Genomic DNA, 20213 nt, shown 5'->3' with positions numbered 1-20213 from the left:
TGCAGGCTAAATTCATTACAAATTCAATGGGTAACCTATTTAAGTCTGGACGCTATCATTTGATTTACAAGCAAACTGTAAGTGGGTCAAACTGTAACACTCGTATGCTGCTTTTTAAAAGGGACCTATTATGCAAAAATCACTTTTATAAAGGATTTAAAAATGGTTGTGGCAACACTATGTGAATATAACCAGCCTCTAATGGTAAAAATAAATCGATTATATTTTTTATAATTACACTTTGGAAAAAATAGACTGTAGAAACAGTTTGGTTGATATGTGTGATCGGAGGGGGAAAGTCCTGCCCATTAGTGACAATCTCTCCCTCATTAGCAAAGACAGCCCTGAGTGAGAAGCAGCCGTCTGCCATTGGAGTTTGAATCTGCTGCTATCCTGACACATAGGCATTTAAAGCTCCACCCTCTTTTGAAAAGAGGGCTGGGAGCCTCAATCTCATTTGAATTTAAAGCGACAGTCACCAAAATGGCACAATTAGGATGAAAGGCTAAAAGAGGCAGTTTCAAAGAGTTATAAAAAAAATTGTCTGGTATTTTGAGCCGAAACTTCACATACACTATAGGGCAGGGGTGTCCACACTCGGTCCTGGAGGGCCGGTGTTCTGGAGAGTTTAGCTCCAACAATAATCAAACACACCTGAACAATCTAATCAAGCTTTTACTGTGCATACTAGAAACTTCCAGGCAGGTGTGTTGAAGCAAGTTGGAGCTAAGATCAGCAGGACACTGGCCCTCCAGGATTGACTTTGGACACCCCTGCTCTAGGGACATCAGAAAGTTATTTTACATCTTGTAAAAAGGGGAATAATAGATCCACTTTATAAGTCTTTTGATAAGTCTGAGGAAAGAGGCCTGAGGAAATGTTTCAATGATTTTTTATTAGTGATGGGCATTTCTAACCATTCTTCATTTCGATTAATCCACAGGTTTGACAAACGATTATTCGATTAATCCAGGGTGGAGCTTAAGCAAAGGCCAGGGCGTGCGCGTCTGATAGAGACAATTTAATAACATTCAATTTAAAATATGTTTATTTTATTTAAAGCCCTGTTAAAAATGTTATTGATAAAAGAGCGCCGTCTTTCGGATGAGATGTTAAACCGAGGTCCTGACTCTCTGTGGTCGTTAAAAATCCCAGGATGTCCTTCAAAAAAGAGTAGGGGTTTAATCCCGGCATCCTGGCCAAATCTGCCCACCGGCCTCTGTCCATCATGCCTTCCTAACCCTTCCCATATCATAATTGGCTTCATCACTCTGTCTTCTCTCCACCAATCAGCTGGTGTGTGGTGTGCGGTCTGGGGCAAAATAGCTGCCGTCGCGTCATCCAGGTGGATGCTGCACACTGGTGGTTGGATGAGGAGATTCCTCGGCATTGTGTAAAGCGCTTTGAGTGCCCAGAAAAGCGCTATATAAATGTAAGAAATTATTGTTATTATTATTATTTGGAAGTGAAACCTGTGCGCACATCATTTAAATGATCCTAACGCATTTTACAGTTATAATTAAGGCAAGCATTTGATATGTTTTGTTCTTTCATAGCTAACACACAGTGTTGTACATGAAAATAAATGTTTACTGTGTCAGTATAACAACCCTAGCCTACCCTAATGCAACAAGGAATCTAATACAACAAGGAGTCTCATTTTATCAGTGAAAACAAATGGCCTAATAATGTTGTCAATGACAGATGACAAGCGCATGTCTTAAACATAATACATCCACTTTATAATTATGAATAGTTGCATTCTGATGTCATCATTTCACTGTGAATTAACAAACAGGACACATTGAAAGTCAGTTCAAGTCCACTATAATGACTAGAATTTTGCATTTTAAGCAACAGTAGACCTACACATAGGCCTAATATTATTAGTGTTGTTTTATCATTTGTTTGAGATTTAACATTAATAACAGGCTAATCATATTAACCTTTATTTAACCTTCATTTTTGCCAGAACAGTGCAGGCCTAACATGGTTCATGGTTGCTAAGCCACGATTGGTCTGTGGCGGTTTTCGATAGTGGTTTAGCGAAGGGTAAATTATAATTACTAATGCACAATTTTGCACATTTAATCAATATTGCATCTGCTACTATAAATTCAAAAGCAATTTCAATCTGGTTGGGTTTCTTTAGTATTTTTACATTTACAAAAAAAAAGTTTTACAAGTGATTTCAACCATATATCATTTTTCAGTAATGGTATAATTAGAGCTGCACAATTAATCGTTAAAAGATCGCGATCTCGATTCGACCCCCTAGACGATCTTAATCCAGCATTTTTACTATTCTGGCAATCTTATTTTCAAGTTCAGGAGAGGAGAAAAGGCGATTGCACAAGTCTTTTCATTGTTTTACACACGTTGCTCAGTGACATTAACACCTCCAAATGATGTTGAATGAGTCACATACTGTATTTATACGGTATAACTCACCTAAAAATGTAATTTTTGTTTTAATATAATGATGTTTTTGCGATCGGGAAATCACACGTGACGTGCGCTGCTGACCGTAAGCTGTTATCACAGAGAGGGCGCGCGTGCGCGTCTACTTTAGTGAACAGAACCTGCATATGTTGCGAGTAACAGGTAATACAGTTGTAAATAATATTCAGTTTGTGGCACAGAGTGATCGTTTGGGAGCCGCGTGTGAAGCATGAACAAGTACTTAGCAGTCAAAACGAAACCGAAACAGTGCACTTCATTTAAATGATCATATCGCATTTTAGAGTTATGATTACGACAAGCATTTGATATGTTTTTTCTTTCATAGCGAACACACAGTTGTGCATGAAAATAAATGTTTACAATGTCAGTAAAACTACTCTAGCCTATATATTGTTGAATATAATATGATAATGGCAAATGTCTGATTTTACCAGTGAATTAAATTTTCTAATATGACAGATTGCAAGCATATATCTCAAACATAATAATTCAACATCCGCATTATTATAAGAATAGATTAATATAGAATAGAATTATTTATAGAAATCAGTAGACCTACACATAATATTATTATCGAGGTTGTGCCATATGTTCGTTTTCACCATACCTTTATTTTACATCTACAGAATCGTGAGAAAATCTATCTTTATTTTAAGCAAAAAAAATAAAAAATTGCGATTCTTATTTTAGCCAGAATCGTGCAGCTCTAGTTATAATTATCAACAGCTTTTAAAATTGTATATCTATTGTTACGGCAATCTTAAATGGCACTTAACATCTTCAGCAATCCACACTTTTGGGATCTAACTTGTTGCATCTCATTTACATAATTATGACAAAATTTATAATGCAACATTATAAACTAAACTAGAAAAGAATGTAAAATGGCAGAATTTTCAGTAGTAGATTCAGACCTCACAGAGGATATGCAGTTTAGCACATTACCTTCAGTGCATCACCTACCACAGTCAACACTTTTCTCCCCAAATATGCTGAATACAGAGAAATTTTCACAGCAGTGCAGACCCTCCCCTCCAATTGAGTCACACACACACACACCTCGACTCACTGCCGCAGTGCTAATCGCCATGCCAACACACACACCCACCACTCATGTGCACATACAAAATCAAACCGAGACAAAAGACTAATCTGTGATTTTGGAAATAACAGATCGATCTGTGAATGAGATTTACAGACTCGGAGACAAACAAAGGTCACAACCTTCCCTTGAACCTCATGTCACATGTGCACATCTTATCCAAAACCACCCTGCCAATCATAAACACACACACAAACTGTGTTGTCGAAGCAAAGACAAATCTGATAGCACAAGGATTTGTGTTTGTATTTTAGAGCTTACTGTACTAGAGTGACTCTGCAACTATGAAAGTGTGACTCTGTGTGTGAAACAGATGTCTAGACTGAGCAGCACTGTGATGTCGTAGAGGTTAAAGCACCTAAAGTGAGCTCTGAAACGATACTGACTGTTACTGCAGAGACAGAGACATGGAGAGAGAGAGAGAGAGAGAGAGAGAGAGAGTAAGTACTGCAATGCAGGCATCAGCAGTACCTAATATGGCAGCGTCCAGTTCTCCGCCTCATTCACTATACACTTCACACCTTACTACACCCTTGAATGAAGTGAACATCGTAACTAACACCAAGCAGCCATAAACAACAGAGAGCGTGTTGTTTTATTAGTCCACTACCAGCAGATTTATGTTCTCACTGTATTGACTTGTAGTCAGAGCAAGAAAAACCTGTAAAAAGTACGGCCACACCAAAAAATAATTACCTCATTTAAGGCCTTTTCATGCGTGAAAATCATTTTAAAAGCATTACTCATAAATCAGAACGAATTAGCTGATTAGCTTTACATTCTGCTTGACACTAATAGACCCTTTTTTAATTAGCAAACATTATGACCTTTTTTTGTGGGCGGAGCATAGCTGGAGGCTGAAGGACGTCATTGATCACTTTAATGAACGGCAGTTATCAATTTTTGACTGTTGGATAAAGAGAGATGAGAAGTTTTCTTTTTTCAGTCAGCCACCAGTTAGCTAGCATATATGCTAAAAAGTTAGCATTACATGAGAAATCAACTAACTTTGTTTCAATTTATTTCAATTCATTTTTATTTATATAGCGCTTTTATAATGTAGATTGTGTCAAAGCAGCTTAACAATGAAGATATAGCAAATTGGAACAGTGTTAGTCCAGTTTTCAGAGTTGAAGTTCAGTTTAGCTCAGTTCAGTGTGGTTTAATTCTCACTGCTGAAAGTCCAAACACTGAAGGGCAAATCCATCGATGTGCAGCTCCACAAGTCCCAAAACCATGCAAGCCAGTGGCAACATTACATTACTAACCTTACTTTCCTTACTACCTCTGTCATGGTATTGTTTTTGGCTGACAATGGCTAAAGAAAAGCGATAAAACGTCATATTGAAGATTGTACACTACCTGATAAAAGTTTTGTCGCTTAACGAATTTTTACAAACAACAAATAATAACTGGACTTCTAGTTGATCATTTGGTATCTGAAGTGGCTTATTTAAAAGGCAAAGGCCTCTAAATCATGCTTATTTTACCAAAATAAAATATGATCATGCCTTGATTTTTAATTATTTAATCAGGACAGTAAGGTCTGAGACAAAAGTCTTGTCACTTAACAGAAATTATGTACAGTTTAGAAGAGGGGTGGGCAAACTCGGTCATGGAGGGCTGGTGTCCTGCACAGTTTAGCTCCAACTCTAATCACACACACCTGCTTATAGATTTCTAGTGATCTTAAAGACACTGATTACCATGTTCAGGTGTGTTTGATTAATGTTGCAGCTAAACTATGCAGGACACCGGCCCTCCAGGACCGAGTTTGCCCACCCCTGGTATAGAATATAAAGTCATGGTGCAGTGGATAAATAATTAATATTGTCTATGACTCCCATGAGCTTGGAGGACTGCATCCATACATCTCTGCAATGACTCAAATAACTTATTAATAAAGTCATCTGGAATGGCAAAGAAAGCGTTCTTGCAGGACTCCCGGAGTTCATCAAGATTCTTTGGATTCATCTTCAATGCCTCCTCCTTCATCTTACCCCAGACATGCTCAATAATGTTCATTTTTTTAACATGTAATTGCAAATTCTGGCCAAACTGTGCAGCCCTACTGTACAAGCACAACATGAATTATTTGACCCCATCATGCAGCACTATTACCAATATGCAGTCCATTTCTGATCACCACACATTAATATGAAGGCACTTTAGTATTTTGGTCTTTAGTATTTACTGGTTCACATCACAATCAAAATAAACCCTTACACTCTAAATCTGAAGACTGGATGAAACCATTTGATTTACAAGCAAACTGTAAGTGGGTCAAACTGTAACACTCATATGCTGCTATTTAAAGAGGACCTATTATGCAAAAATTACTTTTATACAACAGTGTGTGAATATAGCCAGCTTCTAATAGTGGAAATTAATTGATTATATTTTTCACACTTTATAAAAACACTGACATACAGTTGAAGTCAGAATTATTAGCCCCATCTTGATTTTTTTGTAATTTTTTTAAATATTTGCCAAATTATGTTTAACAAAGCAAGGAAATTTTCACAGTATTTCTGATAATATTTTTTCTTCTGGAGAAAGTCTTATTTGTTTCATTTCGGCTAGAATAAAAGCAGTTTAGATTTTTTTTTTTAAAACTTAAGGTCAAAATTATTAGCCCCTTTAAGCTATATTTTCCGATAGTCTACAGAACAAACCATCGTTATACAATAACTTGCCTAATTACCCTAACCTGCCTAGTTAACCTAATTAACCTAGTTAAGCCTTTAAATGTCACTTTAAGCTGTATAGAAGTGTCTTGAAAAATATCTAGTCAAATATTATTTACTCTCATCATGGCAAAGATAAAATAAATCAGTTATTGGAAACGAGTTATTAAAATTATCATGTTTAGAAATATGTTGACAAAATCTTCTCTCCTTTAAACAGAAATTGGGGAAAAAATAAACAGGAGGGCTAATAATCCAGACTTCAACTGTATATAAGATAAACATGACTAGTATAAGATGTAAAAGACTTGCCATCTGTATAGGGGTCTTGCAGAGGTCTCTCTCAGTCACGAGTCTCTCCTGGTCAGTGACATACAGGGCTTTCTGAGCGAGGGCCTGGATGACGGCGTTATGACCCAAAAGAGGTTTAGCTGCGTCGCTCCTGAGAATAAGACTCCCCGCACGACAATACAACTCAGCAGAAAGAAGCAGAGACACAACAGGAGGCTTCACATGCTCCTGATCATACTGGTCCCGGTAAAAAGGGTCCTCCAACTCCACTGGCACACAGTCTAAAGAGAGAAAGCGAGAGCGATCAAAATCAATTCAACAATGCAATAATGATTGTTTCAAAGCAGCTTTACAAAAGGAGCACATTTTTGCACAACAATCAAATTCAGAAAAGTTAAGGTTATTAGTTACCATAACCTTGTTAGTTACTTTAACTAATTAACTAGTAACTAATGGCTTTTAACAGTTAAAGCTATAATATACAAACGTAGTACAATAGATTATTGACAACCTTAACACATATTAAATCTAACACCCCCCAAAAAAACTTTGGGTCCCACTTTATATTAAGTGTCCCTAACTACTATGTACTTACATAAAAAAATAAATACAATGTACTTACTGTGTTTATGATGTATTTGAGAACACTTGTGGTGCTTTTGAGTTGGGATAGAGGTTGGGTTATGGACAGGTTTGGTGGTATGGGTAGGTTTAAGGGTGGGTTAAGGTGTAAGGTATGGTCAACAGTGTATTTACAAATGTAATTACAACAGTTAATTACAGATGTAATTACACACATTTATTTAATCAAGCATAAGTACAAAGTAAATACATGTATTTACACAATAAGTACATTGTAACAAACTATTAATTCCTATGTAAGTACATATTAGTTAAGGCCACTTAATATAAAGTGGGACCAAACTTTGATTTAAGGGAGACTTTAAACATGTAGTTCATTCCTAAATAAAAATTCGATCTCAGTTCTTTACAAATCCACAGGAAACTTTTTGTTTTTGGACAACAAATGAATATATTCCAATCAAATGTAAGACAATTCTCTCCCTCCACTGAAAGACTAATCCTTCAAAACTCTGATGCTCCAAAATGTTCATAAATTAATTTAAAATAAAAAACTTATGATTTAAGCAGCTTAATCCAAGTTTTTGGATGAGATAACATTATGTATGATTTAATTTAGAGTTTGTTTAGACATTACTATCAATCCAATAAAAATGTTTACAGCATTCAAAACACGCATGAGGTTCAAATGAGGTTTATTCTTGCATCTCAAACCATTGTGGTTTGTTCTTGTGAGTCAAGCAGAAGTGTCTAAAACAGGGATGACCAAACTTGTTCCTGGAGGTCTGGTGTCCTGCATATTTTAGCTCCAACCCTAATCAAACACACCTGAACAAGCTAATCAAGGTCTTAATAGGTATACTTGAAACACCCAGGCAGGTTTGTTGAGGCAAGTGGGAGCTAAACCCTGCAGGGCACCAGACCTCCAGGAACGAGATTGGTGATCCCTGTTCTAAAACTAATATTTTAGTAAAAATAAGATGATTAGATTAGATCTTTATATGAATAAGATCTTTTGTAAACCAAGCCTTCATTTATTTGATCCAAAGAACAGCAAGAATAACCCTGAAACATTGTGAAATATTTTTACTATTTTAAATAACTGTTTTGTATTTGAATATATCTGTAAAAAATATGTATCCCTGTGATTTTAAAGCTGATTTTTTTAGCATCCATCAAAAATCCTTCTAATACACTTTAAAAATGCTGAGTTTCACACAATCGATTTGTGTTTAGTTATTAGTTTTTACTTAAACATAAAACAATTAAGTTGTCCCCCAAAACAACGCAAGAAATGTGTTGTTTAAGCTCATTTTAAATAAGTAGTTTCAAGAGTTCACACTTAGCTGATGATTGATAATAAAGCGTATTTGGCATGCTGTCCCTGGAGACAGCCCAGAGCTCAGAATATCCTTGAGCCCGGAGCTCCCTCCCGTTTGAAGGGCGAGAGGAGAGTTTGAGCTCAGGTAGGTCTTGAGAACTTCCCAGCTTGTGAACGTGCTGAGATATATCTGACTAAGAGTGGCTTTAAGATGCTATTTCGAAGTAGTTCATTTACTTGTAGTGTATGTCTTTGGACGGTAGGAGGAAACCGGGAAATCTGGGGAAAACCCACGCAAACACGGCAAGAACATGCAAACTCTTCACAGAAATGCCGACTGGCTCGGGGAGGAGCTAAACCAGCTGTGTTTTTGCTGTGAGACAACAGTGCAAACCACTGGGCTGCCGTGCCACCCTATCAAAGAAGGGAAGGAGTAGGGGTGGAAGGGGGAATTCTCAAAGATTAAGATGCCTGGAGTAGAAAGCTCTGCTAATTTATAGTGTGTCAGTATTTGTTTAATTGGTGAATTATACAATGATAAATTATAGAATTTTTACTTTGGGAGGAAAAACCCTTCAATGTGCTTTTAAATCTGCTTCAGGATCAATGCTTGGTCAAACGGACTGACCTGAGGTCAACAAGTGTCACCTGAAAAAAGAGGCACACTGTTTTCAGACTAATCCCATTATGGATCTCGCTTAATCTGATTTACTGAAGCCCTTTAGAATAGCACCAAAGACTCACATACACACAAACAGAGAGACAGGTACAGGCATGCATTAACTGAGTCACACACACACAGACTGCAATCACGGAGATGCAAACAAACCCAATTACACACACATAAACGCTCAGGTGCAGGCCTGCAAATACTAAGTCACAAGCGATTGCCTACAAACACAAAGCAGCGGTGATGCACGCGAACAGAAAATAACAGCATGAGGATGACAACATCTGCAAACAGACTGACAATTCAGCTCTGTTTAAAACGCTAGAGTCTGACTCCAAATGTCTGAGGCTTGAAGGCCAAGGAAATTCCTGGCATCCCATAATGCCTCAGTGTGAGTCAGACTACAGGCGATACGGATTCCTCTTCTTCCCGGGTCATTTCCTTTCAGTTTGTCTTTGTGTGTGTGCGCGCATGTTCATTTTCTTTTTCAGCCGCAGGAAACGTGTTTTAAACGTGAAGAAAAGTGACTCCCTCAAAAAACAACACTGCAAGAGATTTTTTTTATTACAAACTAAAAAATTGTATACATATTTTAATGCGAGGTAAAATAAATAAAAATATAAAATAAAATGTTAAACAATAAAATGTATAACAATTTAAGTGTTCAATTAAAAAATATATATACACTCACCCGCCACTTTATTGGGTATACATGTCCAACTGCTCGTTAATGCAAATTTCTAATTAGCCAATCACATGGCAGCAACTCAATACATTAAAGCTGGGATCACACTAGAGTTTGAGCATGCGAAATTCTGTCGTGCGGTGCTGCAAAAAGATGCGGGATTAAACAAGCTTATTAGACATTTTTAAAAGCGAGCGACTGCTCCATGTTTTAAATTTCGGTCCAGAGAGGTCATGTTTTGATACTCGATTGGTCTCACACAGTCAAGTGATGCGAATTCGCAACTTGCGAAACTTGACGCATGACCCTGTGTTTCCGATCTGAAGCATTCGCATGCATATGATTGGAAGTCTATGGGAGAAAAAGCCCAGTGTGACCGCAGTTTTAATCATGTGGACATGGTCAAGACGATCTTCTGCATTTCAAACCGAGCATCAGAATGGGGAAGAAAGGTGATTTAAGTAACTTTGAATCTGGCATAGTTGTTGATGCCAGATGGGCTGGTCTGAATATTTCAGAAATTGCTGATCTACTGGAATTTTCATGCACAACCATCACAACCAACGCACCACCAAAATTGGACAATAGAAGATTGGAAAAATGTTGCCTGGTCTGATGAGTCTCAATTTCTGCTGCGACATTTGAATGGTAGGGTCAGAATTTGGCATCAACAACATGAAAGCATGAATCCAGCCTGCATTGTATCAATGGTTCAGGCTGCTTTTGGTGGTGTAATGGTGTGGGGGATATATTTCATCATGGTAAATGCATGACTGAGAGACGTTTTAATGGCGAGTTTGTTTGTGCATCCTTATTCTTTTTTATTTCAAAGAGCGCAACATTTCTCAGAGTTCTTCCTGACTCACTGCTATGTTGTTTGGCGGGGGAACAACAGGAACCCAGGGGGGACTGTAATGTGTAAGAGTGAAAACCGATTTTCATTCAAACAAATCGATGTAAACTTCACATTTGAGTTATTCGATAAAATCTATTTATCGCCATACCAACCACTCTATCCATCCATCCCTCAAAACTTTGTAAAATGTGTCTTCCATTCCTTTATATAAGCACGGAAATGGATGGTCTATATATGTATTTTCAACATTTAGAGAGACATGAGTAATTACTTGAAAACATTCTCCCAAACATTTATGAAAATCTGCTTCGTCAATGGAAACTCTTTTCCTAGTTCAGAGCCAAACGCATAAAACACACACACACACACACACACACACACACACACACACACACACACACACACACACACACGCAGACACACACACACACACACACACACACACACACACACACACACACACACACACACACACACACACACACACACACACACACCTTCTTTTCAAGCTCAGAGTTTTTCCTGAACATGCTCATAAAGTTCCGCCTGCTTATGGAAAGGTTTTTTTCCCTTCATTTCATCCCAGCCAGACTGCAGGACAGAGGCAGGAAGCGGCTCTCGAAGGCACCACAAACACCGGGAGGAAGTGAGGGGTCAGAGCCAGAAAAGCCTGAGGCAGCAACTCACAAAAGCCCTGCAAAAGTTCACCTCGGTGCTTTTGTGAGTTTAAATGTTACTGTAAGTAAACACATCTCAGTTCCTTTGTCATATTCTCATTATAAGGTCAATTATCAAGATCTTTACTGCAGATTACACACTGGATAATCTGCAGGGATTTCTGAGATGTTCTTGGCATGTGCTTATAATAATCATTCCAAACATACTTTACTGACGTGTTCTATGTTGCTTGTAACTTGTACTTTGTACAAACCTTTTCTTGCTTAAAAAACACACTAAAATGGTCAATATGTTGTGTGTGCAATATATTCCAAGCTACAGTTTCAGATTTAAGTCATAATTATCGAAAATATTCACAAAAATGCTGGGTTCCACACAATCCCTTCATCTCACCAGAATGCAAATTTATTAGGCTAACTTAACGGTTCTTACAATTTTATGTTGATTGAGCATTAGCTTTACGCTTTTACACTGTAAAAAGTGATTAGTTACTTAAAGGAGTGGTCCAGATAGTATTTTTAAGACTTGGTTGTATTTATGGGGTGCAAATCAATGTGTGCTCATGCTTTATTTGTAGAAAAACAAGTTATTTTTTCTTTGATTATATACAGCTACTTGGCTAACATGAAAACGGCTGTCATATTTCCTAGTTCCTCTAAAACCCGCCCTCAAGAGGCTCTGATTAGTCAGCTAACATAATGTGCTATGACTTTCAGATCAGTTTCACATCACCAAGAAACGGGTGTCTGTTATAACTTATAACTGTTATAAGCGGTGTGAATGTGTGTAACATGAAGTGTTTATGACAAACTTCGTTTGCTGTAGGCTTTGCCAAGCTAACTCTGTAAAAGCCAATGTCTGCCTTTGCATTTAACTTTGAGCATATTACATTTAGAGATATTGTTTATGTTCACACAGCTACATTACACATCAACTAAAGTTTAAAAAATTATGTTGTAGAGGACCACCCCTTTAAAGCGAGTAAACCAATTGCCTTAAAAGCAACAAGTTGACTTAATTTTTACAATTAATTAATTTTACTCACTTTTTTAAGTCAACTATTCCATTTTTTACAGTGTCAGACAATTTTAGCATGTCTGTTTTTAAATAATTACTGTAATTGACACAAAATTACATATTTGGTGCTTCATTAAGTCTATAAAATCTACACTTACGGCCTGTATTGAATTTAGAAGTCTGAAAGGGCAGATTTATTTTAGTTATTGTCATTTTGCTAGATACAGAAAAGCTGGAAAAAAACAAACATAATAAAGGTGTATTGGAAAAAAGTGATTAGTTTACTCTTATTTTTTTAAATGAGTACAGCATAATTATAAAACTTAAGTCAACTTAACAGTTCTAACTTGCAATGGGTTTACTTACTTTATTTTTGTAAAGTCAAGTTGTTGCTTTTAAGGCAATTGGTTTACTCGCTTTAAGTTTCTAATCACTTTTTACAGTGTAGCAGGTTTGGCATGCTGTGCTGGGAGAGAACCCTGAGCTCGGAGATAATTGAGCTCAGGGCTCCCGCCTGGTCAATGTAAAGGTTAGTTTATACTTCTGCATTAAGTGATCAACGTGACTCATGGCACCTGCTTTGCACGTATTCGTGCATTTTTACTTTTGAGTGATGTTTGTGTTGCTCTGCAATAACACTCCCTAAACGCTCAGTAAGTTATCATGTTCCTTTGTGTCGAGTTTCTTCATGGGTGTTTTGTTTATTCTGAACACTACCTTAATGTGCAAGTAGCTAAAACTCACACATTCACAAGAGGGAAACAACTTTAATCATAAGGTAAACACAAAACAAAAAGTTTCCTTCTGGAGCTTCGTCATGGGACTCGACACTTGTAAACACTCGCTCCATCTGGCTCATGGCTCTCACCCCTGCCCACACTCGTCACTGCTACCAAGCCGACCAATCACAGAGCTTGCACTACGCATCGTTGAGAGGTGCACGTCAGTGTTGGTGTCACCCACAGTGAGGTGTCTGTGACCGCGTGAAGGCTAATCCGGAGCATACGCGTGTGCTTGACACAGAAGTATAAATCAGCCTTAAGGGGGTCTGAGATCAGATAGGTCTTGAAAGCTCCACCTTTTGAAAGAGTAAAAGGAGGAGATGGGGTGAAAGGGGGATTCTTCCAAAATGAAGATAAGCAGTAGCGTAAAATTAGTCTATTTATTGTAGGCTTAGTTCATACTGATTGGATTATAGCTGATTACGGATGGGAGACCAGCTCATCAATCATATCACATGCTTTTCTCGAAACTAGTTTATAAAAATTTGCTTACTGTAAATATGTAGTTTAAACGAGCAGCAAAAATATACTAAAGAAATACAACTAAAAACAGTTTACCTGAAAAACCATTATTCAGATTCAGCAAGTGAATCAGAACAACCTGAATCCAGACAACACCATCTGTCACCGACTCGGTCCCAGTCATTCCTCTCGCTGGCCAGCAGAGGTCACCATCACCGGACATCTAAACATTACATCATGCTCATACACTGATTGCTACACACACCTGCAGCTCATCCCACTGATGATCCACGCACACACATATAAGCAGCTCACACACTCACTCCCTTGCGAAGTCTTGTTCTGCCCTGCTGACATTACTGAGCGTTATCTCCTTGCCTGATCTCCCGTGTATTACCTGGACTGTTTCTCGACCTTGCCTTGCCTTGCCTTGCCTGCCGCCTGCCTTGAACCTTGCTTGATACCTTGACATTGATCCATGCCGCCTGCCCTGAACCCATCCTGATATCTCGCCTCTGACCCACGCCACCTGCCTCTGACCCATGCCTATTATCACACTCCTTGACAGCCAGCCGCCAGCCCTTAGACCCAATATAACTACGTTTGATGTGAGTTCGCACGCAAGTGCTTATTTTGTGATTAAACTGTTTAATAAATATACTGCAAATGGATCCCTCCGTGTCAGACTCCTCGTTACACCATCATAAAATATCAGCTGTCAATGCTTCAGGTGACGGGGAGCTACAGCAGTGAAAATGTAAAGTGCTGAAGATGAGAGCACACTGACAGATTTAGTTTTAGAAACAACCTAAAGTTACAAAAAATGACACAGATGATTAATGATACACTTTCGAAGAGTGAATAGGAGCCATTCACTGTAAAATCTGTGTGACAGAGGGTTCAGGTAACATTGTTTGCCACTGATTGTACACATTTTAAGCGCAAGACGTTTGTTTTCTTTTTGTTTTTCATTTAATTGTCAGGATGATTTCAAATGCAATAAATCTGTTAAAATAAAACTTGTAGTAATGGTGCACATCATTCTTGACGGGAGCAACTAAATTTTGGCTAGTGCGACCACATTTTTAAAGTTAGGAGTAACAATGCTGCCAAGCAAAAAGGTTAATTTCAAGCCCTGAACTATAGCTGAAATAAGTGACGTGTGTGTGTGTGTGTGTGTGTGTGTGTGTGTGTGTGTGTGTGTGAAATGTGTTTAACAAATGCTCACGTGTGTTTCTCTCATTCGAAACAAATGCAAACGTGTGCCACTTTGCACGTGTTTCATTTAATTAATGTTGATTCAATTATATAAACTGCTGCCAAATATAAATAGCCTGTTCCAGCTGTTAAAACCGCACTTATATTATAGACAAGCTAATCATTTTTACATTCCTCATTTTGGATTTTTCGTCACTGTAAAAAAATGCTGAGTTCGGGTTCTACACAATATTTTCATGTTTTCCCAACACAAATATATTAAGTTAACTTAACTGTTCTTACAAATTTAAGTGGATGAATCTAAAACAATTAAGTTGTCCCCTAAAATCCTCAAGAAGTGTGTTGTTTCAACTCATCTTTAAGTAGCTTGGAGAAGCAGCAAAAATACAATTTTGAGTGTAACATAATATTAACGTTTGGCCTCGTTTCTCTTTAATAACTGTTTACAGTCAGAATAAGAGTGCATAGCGTCACATGCGAGCGTCACATACTGCCAGCACCCCTCAGGCTTCAGTGATGTAACAGGAACGAATGCTCTCTGTCTTGGTATGTCAAGTATGCCACAGATGTTAGGCTGGGAGAAAGACAGCACAACATGCACAATATGGCTATATATGAGGGCCTGCTGGCTCTGCAAACAGATGTCTGTGGCCTTGTTTATTTTTCATTTCCGAACAAAGTATCTGGATGAGCAGACATCCACCAGACTCTATTTTCAATCTAAGGATGCCATGCCATGATGGAGCTCATTTTCCTGTGTTTGTTTCATGTGCTGATCAGCAGTTTCATTCTGCTGTGAAGAGCACTGACTCACAGGGAGATGTTTTCACCCTTACAAAAAATACCATGGTGCTCTGATACATAACACAGGATCAAAGAGTAAACATATTCATGTACTATATGCACGACACTACAACTGGAACGGTCCAAATGCCATGGAATTATCAATGTACATGTCAAAACTTTATTTTCATGGTTATTTGTGAAAAAGTGTTGGCAGTTTTCCATATTTTGTTAGTCATGATTTTATTTTCTGTGTTTGATTTGCATTATGGGACCTCGACCTTTCTTCCAACAACTTTTAACCTTTAAAGTTTGAGGGTGCTTTCACACCTAGACTTTTGTTTTGAAACCTGTCTTGTTTGCCCAGTTAGCGTGTTCCGTTTGGCATATGTGAATCCAGCAATCGTGCTCGGATCCGCACCAAATCAATTGGTCAGTGATCGCCTGAATGAGTTGGTCTCGGCTTGATTGAAACAAACCCGGGAGCGGATCAATTGTAGTGAGAAAGCGATATGATCCGAGCCTGGCTATATCACAGTGTATCATGGATATGTAATAGGCATATATACGGCTATATGAAGAGAAAATTATGAGTAGGGCAATGTGCGTTTCATGTAAAATATGAAAGTGAAAGCATGCTGAACTAACAACGAGAGCTGTTTATCTGTTAAGAAAATTGACCAAATTGCAGTCTTAGTTTATCTGTTATTTCTCTCTGTAATATGTAGCCTATAATGCATAAGCCAACTGTTATATATGAGAAAGTCCTACCTCTGATTTATACTTGGTGACATTGTCTGTGGGTGTCACCATTCAAAATAAAATCACAGCTTTTTGCTTATGATGTCTTTATTGCTCATTGTCATAAATTAAAATAAGGATGCATGACAGCTGAGTGGAACTCTGCAAAATAAACCCTGAAACTCTGACCAACGTGAGGAGACTTGTTTTTAACTCTTTTGGTCTGTTTAGAAACTTTGCCGTGTGAAAGCGAACGGCACCAAGAACAAAAAGCAACATTGTAACAATTTAAGTCACTGTTTCGAAACAACTGAATTGATTCACAGGTGTGAAAGCACCGTGAAAAAGTGACTTTTAATAAAAAAAAATTTATAGACCTTCTTCATGGCTGCTGCATGGAGGGCGCCATAGCGACCAGCGTCTTCCGGTAGAATGCTAAAAACTTCCGTTCACAGCGTGTACAACTGGTAGTTTGCGCTCCAAAAATGGGTTTCAATAACGTTTTTAATGGATAACAGAGTGTTTTTGTGACACACAATTTAGAAATGTGTCTGTTAAAGCCGTTATAATCTGTCACATGTGGTTCAAGCACATCAGAAAAACGTTCTCCTAGTTCACGTGTCTGCCGTCAGAAATACGTGTGTGTTCCTGGCCTGTCAGCTGTTAGCTTAGCGGCTCTTTAACACACACACACACACACACACACACACACACACACACACACACACACACACACACACACACACACACACACACACACACATGAAACTTGAACATGAATGAAAGTCGTGCAATTTACAAAAATGACCAATAAAAGTCTGTTCTTGATACTCTGCTGGCTGATTTGCTGTTCATTCTAATCGCGAGCCGTTTGTGTTTTATTTCGTGTGTTGTTTTTACCACGGTTTGTGTTTTTCTGTCATTTCGAAATGACACTAGCCTATATTTTCACTTTGTCACAGTTATTAAATCCGTGTGTCAATGGCACAGTACAGGCTACGTGTGTGTGTCAAACATTTTGGTGAATTAAATTTGTTTGGGCTGCTTATATATTTGAAATAAAGAGAAAATGTTGACTTTAGCGATGACAAGGCATTATTTAAACTGCAGAAGATGCCGTCTGACAACGAGGGGAAAACGCCTCACAGCAGCTGTTTTCTATCCTATTAGATTGCATTTCTTTAAATGATCAGTCCAGGAGATGGTGCTTATGGACAACAGTACTAGTTCAAAGAGTATAAAAGCAGGTAAAATAGATTAAAACTATCGTTTCAAAGCTGTCCAAATGTGACTGTTTACACGCATCAGCTGCCGACCGGAAGTTCTTCACATATCCTTGCGCATACACGCAAAGCAAAATGGGTAATTTTGCGTTCCAAGAAAAAGGTCTATAGTTTAAAGTGATAAATTTTTTGGGTTGGGTTTTAGAGTAGTGGTCCCCAAACTTTTTATCACTGCAGACCAGTCAACACTTGACAATTTTAGAGCGGCCCGGGGGGTGGGGAGGGGATTGTACATAGATTGCTACAAGACCATCAACTGTTTTCTCAGAGGATGACAAGCTGACAAAACATTGCTGTAACTCTGATACAAGTTTTATTTATGAAGAAAATTAAAAAGCCCTGAGGGTTATCTGAGATAAGTCTACTGAAATGTGTATATTCCAAACAAAATGTGAACCTGACCGGTCAGTTCTTGTCACGTGACTCACAGTGCGCTTGTAGCATTCTGAGGATATTTTCAACTGGCTGAGTCTAGAAGGCGTGAGCGGGGACTACTGTTATAGAGTACTAAATAAACTGTCGGCACATTTTCTGTATTTTACAAACTTATTTTTCTATACATTATTTTTTTTATACATTACATTATTTCAAACTACTAAAATGTCAATAAAAGTGATTTTGTTAAACTGGAGTCAACATCAAAAGTTGACTCTACAGAGTCTACTGACTCGACAGAGCAGAGATCAACATCCTATAATGCAATTCACAAACCTGTCTGGGAGTTTATACTGTGCCTATAAGACTGCAATTAGCTTTGTCAGATTGTTTCATTGAGATAAAAGCTAAAATATGCAGGACAGCAGCCCTGCAGAAGCATAAACGGATGCCCCGGATATTTTTCTTATAAGATCTGAAGTGATTAATTATCTTTCACAATAATGTCAAGTAAAGTTTATTCATAAACTAATTTCGAGAGGATCATGTGCTTATGATTTATCACGGCCGGTCTCGCATTTGCTAATCACTATCTTCCAATCATATGAGCCCTAAGCTACTATAAATAGCCACAGTTTTCAGTTCACTTTATCTTCGTTTGGAGGAAACCCCCCTCCTCCTCTATTCTTCTCCTTTTCCTCCGATTGGGCGGCACGGTGGCCCAGTGGTTAGCACTGTGAGCCTCACAGCAAGAACACTACCAGCTCTGGTTCCACAGGACCGGTGGGTGTTTTTGTGAGGAGTTTGTATGTTCTCCCCGTGTCCGAGTGGGTTTTCCCCGGGTTCTCCGGTTTCCTCCCACCATCCAAAGACATTCAACATACTTAACAATCAAGCATTTGTCTAACCCCTTGTGTTCCCTTAGCTACCGCAGCACGGGAGTTCTGAGATCCACCGAGCTCAGGCTCCCCTCTCGCTCTGCCAACGGGAGGAAGCCTCGGGCTTGAGGAGCCCTTGAGCTCGAGGCTCTCTGACGGGACAGCATGCCAAATAAGCTTTAATAAATCATCAGCTAAGTGTGAACTCTTGAAATAAGTATGCTCATGCCATAGTATCTGCTTTTAGCATATAGTTTGATTAGATTCACAAGCAGCACTGACCCACACACAGAGGAATTGAATGACATCTGCAATAAAAATCAGACATAAACTCTTAAACAGACATAAACAGACATAAACTTTTATCAACCACATTAAAGTTCATGTACTATACACTAGCTAGCTCAATGAGGGAAGCAGACTTTTACACATACACACTTCTGCCTGGTCTTCATTTTGGCCCTCTGGCATCTCTGTTGTACAGTAGTAGCAGTAAAAGCCACATTGTTTTATGTCCAAGCAAGATTGATTGTGTGTGTGTTTGTGTTAATTCCAGCATCCTGCATGGGGAGTTACTGTAGAGAATTCAATCCTATTTCTGTGTGCAGAAGTGGGGAATCTGCTTTGAGCGTTTATTATGGACTGTGGGGACAAACCCAGAGCCAAAAGCCAGACTGCGGCCTTTCATGAGTCTATGTAGGGATCTAGGCTAATGATTTCTCCAGACTTGGCAAAAGTTACCACCATGCAGATTTGTGTCAAGCTCGCTGTTTTTTACCCTCAATATGCTGCATCTCTGGAGACACATGTGCACGTTTAATACCTTAAAATTATGTATCTGAAGATCTGAACTTCTTGTTATTCTTATTAATGACTCCCAAGAGGACACACATTTATGCAGATTAGTAGGGCTGCACAAAACATGGGTGATGCGGTGTTGCAGTAGGTTGTGCTGTCGCCTCAAAGCAAGATGGTTGCTGGTTCGAGCCTTGGCAGAATCAGTTGGCATTTCTGTGTGGAGTTTGCATGTATTCCCTGTGTTCGCATGTGTTTCCTTTGGGTGCTCTGGTTTCCCCAACATGTTCAAAGACATGCAGTACAGGTGAACTGAATTGTCCGTAGTGTATGAGTGTGTGTGTGTGTGTGTGTGTGTGTGTGTGAGAGAGAGAAAGAGAGTGGGTGTTTCCCAGTGATTCGTTGCGGCTGGAAGAGCATTTTCTGTGTAAAACATATGCTGGATAAGTTGGCGGTTCATTGCGCTGTTGCGACAGCTGATTAATAAAAGGACTAAGCCGCAAAGAAAATGAATAAATGAACAAATAAAAAATTAATTAATTAA

General features: G+C 38.5%; 2 protein-coding genes across 14 annotated transcripts in view; both read right to left on the bottom strand.

Annotated features, from left to right (window-relative positions):
* Nucleotides 1-20213, bottom strand: part of klhl24a (kelch-like family member 24a) — an 802375-nt gene that overhangs the window by 62056 nt on the left and 720106 nt on the right. The window lies entirely within an intron of this gene.
* camsap2b (calmodulin regulated spectrin-associated protein family, member 2b) overlaps nt 1-20213 on the bottom strand; it is a 112248-nt gene that overhangs the window by 86165 nt on the left and 5870 nt on the right. For all 13 annotated transcript variants that reach the window (XR_015478870.1, XR_015478873.1, XR_015478871.1 and 10 more), the window contains exon 2: nt 6565-6824. Coding sequence is in view for 8 of the 13 variants with exons in the window: in XM_087241284.1 (XP_087097410.1) it covers nt 6565-6824 (260 nt within the window). In the remaining 5 variants the exon portion in view is untranslated. The remainder of the gene's footprint in view (nt 1-6564; nt 6825-20213) is intronic.

The sequence above is a fragment of the Danio rerio genome, chromosome 2 (genome assembly GCF_052040795.2).
Source record: "Danio rerio strain M-AB ecotype USA chromosome 2, GRCz13ab, whole genome shotgun sequence".
In the NCBI taxonomy this organism is placed as follows: Eukaryota; Metazoa; Chordata; class Actinopteri; order Cypriniformes; family Danionidae; genus Danio; species Danio rerio.
The sequence above is the reverse complement of the archived record's forward strand: the minus strand, read 5'-3'. Positions and strand labels throughout refer to the sequence as shown.